The following is a 6,516-nucleotide window of genomic DNA, read 5'->3' on the forward strand; positions in this document are numbered from 1 at the left end:
GGACAGTCACCAGTTATTCTCAGTAATAAATGAGAACAGAATTGAAACAGATAGGCTTAGGCTTCAAAATGGGGAAATCTTAGAGGAAGCTAAATAGTTAGGTAATGGAACAAGCTTGCCAAAAGAGTTGTGGAAATGTCATTAGGCTTATGCAAGAGTACATTTGCTTTCCAACAGAGAAGCCACTGATAGTTACAATGAAATAAAGCCTGCCACAATAAAAAAGAGGAAGTGATATGATATATTCCAGCTTCAAGTACTAATGTTCATTTGATAACTTCCTTTACTTTGAATCTAAATCTCATTCCCAATATTCACCATCTTTTTCTTTTTCCACTGTAAAATTCAGTCTATTTCATTTTTAATTCTCACACCCATGATGAAAACATCAATGGTTAGTTATATTATAAACCACTTTCGTATTGAAAGCACTGAGAAAACAGTTTTGTTCTACAGATATTTATGGATTGGCATTCTGCAAGTTTAAGGTCAGAAAAGGAAGGCATTCACCTATCAGAATGAAGTCCGTGCCATGCCAAACACACTGCTATATATGAAACTACAGTGATCTCAGAATCTCTAAGAACTCTGATAATAAAGCTTTTTCAATAAGACTGTTACAATGATCCACTAAATACAGCCCATGGGCCATATTGAGCCCTTTTGTGTAAGTGGATTTAGCGATGTCAAGGCCTGACCCTGACACATGTTGTATACCTGCCCTCCCTGTGCACCTCTTATTACTTCCAATTGTTTTTTGTGAAACGTGGACTACAGGTACTGAAGTGTTTGGAATGAATTCAAAGAACTAACAAGGAAGTGGCTCATACCCAGGTAACGTTAAAAAATTACAGGTAATGCCCAACTTGGTTCTTTGACAGAAAGAAATTACAATCTAATTCCTTGATATAGCTAATAATGGGAAAAGGTCTCACAAGGATATTATTTAGTATTTATAATACTGCTGTTTCAAAAGCTCTAGCTGGAATCCTGTTCATATCATACTGTATGACCCCATACAAAAGCGGACTCTGAAAGAGCTTTAAAGTTAATTGTTTATTTACAACCAAAGTTTCTGTAGTTTTAGTAAGTGCTGGCAAGGTCCTGAGCTGTGTAAGACACATATATTTAGAGTCTGAACAAGAACAGGTGACAGTCTAAAAGACAGACATTGATCAGATAAGAATATACAAGGTGATACAAACAACGCTATGTATGTACATTATGTACAGGTGCTATAATTGTCCCTCTCTATAGGGACACAGGAGAATAGTAGCGTTGTGCTCTCTTTGCCTAGAAATTGTGTATAGAGGCTTCCTCTGATAAAACAGGAGGGAAAACAATCACAAAACACAGAAACCTACCTTTGCTGAGTCAGAAACATTATCCCAGTATGGGGCTGGGAAATCCACCTGTCCCATCAAGATCTGATCAAAAAGCACTTCCTGATCATCTCCACTTCTATAAGAAGAAGGAAGGAAAGAAGAGAGAAAGAGAAAAGAAGAGAAAAGAAAAGAAAAATGACAAAAGAAAACCCCCACACAAGCATTATTTCCAGAGCTGGTTTCAATAAAGTTTTCAAAAGCAGGTAAAATGACTGATTTTAACTGCAGTTGACACAGTTTGCCTTTTGGAATGAACTATTCTCCCCAAAACAAATAGCAGCCACAGCTGTGGTCTATGGAGGCAACTGATACTTTAAAAGAAAAAGAAGTCGACTGGCAGCGAACTCTGTTAGACCCGAAAATGACCCAGGTTTGCCTAACAATTGAGGCAGGAGCAAGGCCCAAGCCTTTTCCCCTTATTGTTGAGGAGAACGAAGATTTGGGAAGCAAGGCTGAAAGTTTGCCAATTGATATAAACCTCTACTGGGAAGCTTTAATTCCATTTACATTTACTGCTGCCAAGGTACTGTGTGTTAGGAGTAACAGAGGGAATCAATTTATTTCACTGTATGCATTAAATGTTAGTCAAGGACACTGAGAGCCTGCAATGAGTCCTCCTGTTCTGTAATACAGATTTAAAAAACGTTTTTTACAGTAAACACAATAGACATTTATGAGATTTGTGTAAATTAACATGCAGTGCATGGAAAAAATAAACCAGTATTACAAGCAGAGATTTTTTTTCCATCCGGCATCTCTGTGCTTATTCCGTGAGAGGCATATGGCACATTGACAAAATAGAGATGCATTGTTAAGAGTTGAACAGATCATAGCCCATACCCACGGAATGGAGGAAAGCCACACAGGAGGATGTAAGTAATCACACCAGCTGCCCAGATGTCCACCTTCAAGCCATATCTAAAAGTGTGAGAAGTATTATGATTAAAGATTGCAGCCTGTATGAACTACAGTACACAACTGAATGCAAAATCTCTTATTAAGTGATATCAGCTGAGCTTTCCCTATACTGCATATATCCATATATTCTAGTTCTGCTGTAAAGGCCATAAATTTAAAATTTAAAACTAACCATAAAGTGTAAATGTAGATGAGACAGTGTACTGAGTCCTTTGATGACAATGTGGCCTCTACTGAGAAGGAACTTACACAGGTGCCATGTGTCACTCAGACATCTGCCCTACACAGCAGATCCCATGGAAAAGGACAGTGAAGGATAAAGGAAGAAAATAGCACTGGGTAGTTACTGAGAGTGGGGGTTTTATTATTATTACTTTTTAGAGGTAAAAATAAATAGTTACAGTGCTAAATTGAGTACTTTTTCCTTTGAGGCTACAAATTGGTATGCTCTTGCTATATACAGAGGCAGAATAAAACTTTTATTTTAAAAGAGGAGACATTAGTAAGAATATATTCTACCCTTGCAATAAACCAATACTGTAAATAATTTACCCAGTTTCTGCAATGATTTCTGGAGCTACATATGTTGGGGTCCCACAGACTGTGTAAAGAGGTCCATCCACTATTGTTGCCAGCCCAAAGTCTCCCAGTTTCAGAGACTTGCTTCCATCTTGGTGTTCATAAACCTAAACCAGGATTAAATAAATCCAGAGGATCAGCAAAACTCTACCTAAACACTTTGGAATAATTCACTGCCTAAAATACTCCTTTCATTTCATAGTTTGCTTTTCCCTCCCTTTCCAAAATAGAGTCATATTTAAAAGTTTCCCAGGTGAAATGAGTGCTTAAAAATGCCACAGTTGAAATGATTAGCTTCTTTTATTTGCAGTCCTTTTTTAATAAAAAAAATACATGCAAGGTGATGTACTGTATGTGTCCCCTGTCAGGGCCTTTCTACATGTGCAGGTAAAGGCAAAATAGGATCTAATGCATGATCCACACAATCACACCTTCTGCCATGTCACACATGCATGGCAGGATGTGCGATTGTAGGATCATGTAATACATCCCACCCTGCCTTATCGTTGATGTAGAAGGAGCCCAGGATCGCAATCCTGGACTCCCTCTGCACTGGCTCCCATGGCTGTGAGCCTTGCAGCTAACACGGCTGGCAGCAGAGGAAGCATTTCCCCCTGTGGCCCTGCTGTGAGCCCCTCAGCTAACGTGCCTGTGGGGCTCGCAATGGGAGCAGCACTGGGAACGCTGGCCCCACTATGAGCCTCATCAGCAGTAGGGCTTGCAGCAGGGAGCCTGCTGCCCCCCCAGTGAGCTTCATGAGGTGCAAGGCTTGCAGCACGGAGAACAATGTTGCCACTGTGAGCCTTGCAGCCAGGGGACAGCATTCTCCCCTCTCTCCCAGTGCAAGCCTTGAGCAGATGAGTCACAGTGGGGGCAGCACCAGGAATGCTGCCACCACAGTGGACCTTGTCAACTTTAGGGTGGGCAGCAGGTGGTGCACCCATGTGGTTAGGAGCCCCTCAGTAGACAGGGCTGCTAGCCACAGCACAGCGCTTAGCCACGTGTTCAATTAGTGGCATGATAGAACAAGCTACAAAGGTATTACATATTTTTGTGGAGTAACTTCATAGTTTATTGCTTGCTTTATCACACCATGAACTGGTTGAACGTGTAGTTGTGTTACAACTTAAGATGCGCTTAACTGGTTAATCAAGTGTAACGTAGTGGGGGCCTCAACAACAGATGAAAGAGCATGTTTTTCTCCTCTCAAAAGCTAAAGTTGAAGAATAGATGCCTGTTGTCTTAGTGTTAAGTTTCTGGAATAACTCCCTACTGGTGACCAACTAAAGCAGAGGCTTTTACCTCTTTAGATTGGAACTTGTGTGTGAGCAGGTAGATAGCAATAGTAAGCTTTACTTCCTCAGGCAGATAAACCAGGAGGTGAGGACACAATTTTTTTCAGCTAGTACTTTTTACAAATATATAATTTGCTCTCTGCTGAATGTTTAAAACACATCAGGAGAGTTTACAATGATGTTGCTCCTACTGACTGCAATGGAATCTCTGTTACGTAGACTTTGTTAGTTCTCTTAAAAATCCCACCCTAAATCACAACCGTGTCAGCAGTGAGTATACTACTTATACTTTATGTTTTATTTGGTTTCCTGTTTGGTTCATACAAAAAATACTTTAAAATGCAGTCATTAGAGAAAGACAGCAGCCCAAATATAGAAACATTTAATTTCCATTGCTTAGGCAAACCCCTAAAATGCCAATAATTATATTCAAATAAATATTTTGAAAGAAAGAGCTAACTTTATGAACATAGAATGATAAATAGGAAAACATTAATTAAAGAAATAGTTGGGTTATGTTCTCTCTTCTAATTTTTAGATTGGTTGATGGTTGAATTTAGCACCATGCATTAAAATAACACATTAAAATGTGTGCTCAGTCTACAAGAGAATTTTCGTTTCTACCAACAGTCACCACCACAACAAAAATGCAGTAAAATAATATTTCTGGATTTGCTGAATGCTGTCCTTTCAGAGAGAGCCTGAGAAACCTCTCACTAGTTTTTGTGAATCACTATTGCAGGACAACATAGCATATTCTATATGAGCTATATATTATGAGGAGACATTTAGCATTTACAGAATTCTGTTCCTCAAGTTGTTTATAATGAATTCATACAACCGGATCTTGACATCTGAGAGGAACAACAATCTGAGATGGATTCACACATCTCCATTTCTAAGCCAGCAAAAGATGGGTGTAGGGAAGGCCATTGAAAAAATTTAATTATAGCTTTATTAAAAACACAGATTGTTAAATACATCTGGTTCCTGAAACTGAAAAAAGTGCTTGCTGAAATGGCAGTAATAAATCTAATTTCAACAACAGTTTTAATTAAAGGCTAGAGACTAGAAACTTTAAATATGCACTTGCTGGAAAACACAATGTACTGACCTAGTCAACAGTGCCTGAATCTAATCCAATTAGTATCTAGTAATTTCCCTTAATGCAGTTATCTTTTATAATGGAAAAAACTGAGTTTGGTTAAATTAGTGCATGCTGTTTATACATTTACTTTACCATTCACACTGGTGACCAGAATGAATCATATAATCAAATAAATTAATTAGGCAAAAGGCCTTTTAGGCTCATCTCATCCAATTCTTTGCCAATGTAAAATTGTCTGCTATAGTGTATTTGCTATTGTTTTGTCTAGTTTACTTCCAGGTATGAAGTTTCTAGTGTTTTGCTTGGAAGATTATTTCCAATAATTTTCTTGTAAAGTTGGAAGAAAATAACATGTCCCCACCCTGTTATAACTCTACATAAAAATGAGGATAATGGGAGAAATGTAACATTACTTGCCAATCAAGGAGTTTGAATGATAATTTAATGTTCATCTTATTCAGAGCAAACACTATACATGTTCTACTGCATTTAAATACCTAATGGCAATTAAAAGGATGGGGATTAGTGCAAATTACCCACTACGTAGTGCTTTCACTGTTTTAACTAAGCAATAAAACTGTGTAATTGTACAACATTAATTGAATACAGCCACACATAATCGTGGCCCACCATATGTATCCTATTACTATAAAGACTGTCAGTATTTTCTAAGCTGCTCTTGTGATCACTGCAGATGGCAACAGTCAGGGAAGTTGTTCTCTAGGGTTTATTATGTAGCTATAAAGACATCCCATGATTTGACAAAATAAATGTGTTAAATAGCAGCAATTATGAAAAATGTTCCAATTAAAACATGGAAGGCATGTCCTTCAGAGAGCAGATAAAAACAATGAATAGGTAATGCCTTACAGACTTGCAGTACACTAACTCTTAAGTTCTCTGCAGGGTAGGTGGACTTTCTGGGCATGTCCCCATGAGCATGCATGTGCCCCATGAGCGCGCAGACCTGTGGCGCTGCAAACTGCACACACTGCACATGCAGGCATTCAACCCAATAAGTTTTTTTGACACCAGGAGATCCTGGTGTCAAAAAAACCTGCGCCAGAAAAAAGTACTGTGGTGCTTGTGGCAGCAGTGTGCGCCACCCAAAACTGGAGCCTGGCTGGCCAGAGCCACACTCTGAAGCTTCGGACAGATATTCAAAAAGTCTGAGCCTGAATTGATTCAATCTTTGCAGGTTAGTCTAACCTGGCTAGGCTAAACTAGTTTG

The 6,516-nt window shown here is 38.8% G+C and overlaps 1 protein-coding gene across 3 annotated transcripts in view; it reads right to left on the reverse strand.

Annotated features, from left to right (window-relative positions):
* DCLK1 (doublecortin like kinase 1) overlaps positions 1-6,516 on the reverse strand; it is a 554,864-nt gene that overhangs the window by 43,656 nt on the left and 504,692 nt on the right. For all 3 annotated transcript variants that reach the window (XM_019524465.1, XM_019524467.1, XM_019524466.1), the window contains 3 exons: positions 2,856-2,989; positions 2,226-2,303; positions 1,365-1,461 (listed from right to left, as the gene is read on the reverse strand). In XM_019524465.1, the coding sequence (XP_019380010.1) occupies positions 1,365-1,461; positions 2,226-2,303; positions 2,856-2,989 (309 nt within the window). The remainder of the gene's footprint in view (positions 1-1,364; positions 1,462-2,225; positions 2,304-2,855; positions 2,990-6,516) is intronic.

The sequence above is a fragment of the Gavialis gangeticus genome, unplaced genomic scaffold, assembly GCF_001723915.1.
Source record: "Gavialis gangeticus isolate Ggan-Ray unplaced genomic scaffold, GavGan_comp1, whole genome shotgun sequence".
Taxonomy (NCBI): domain Eukaryota; kingdom Metazoa; phylum Chordata; order Crocodylia; family Gavialidae; genus Gavialis; species Gavialis gangeticus.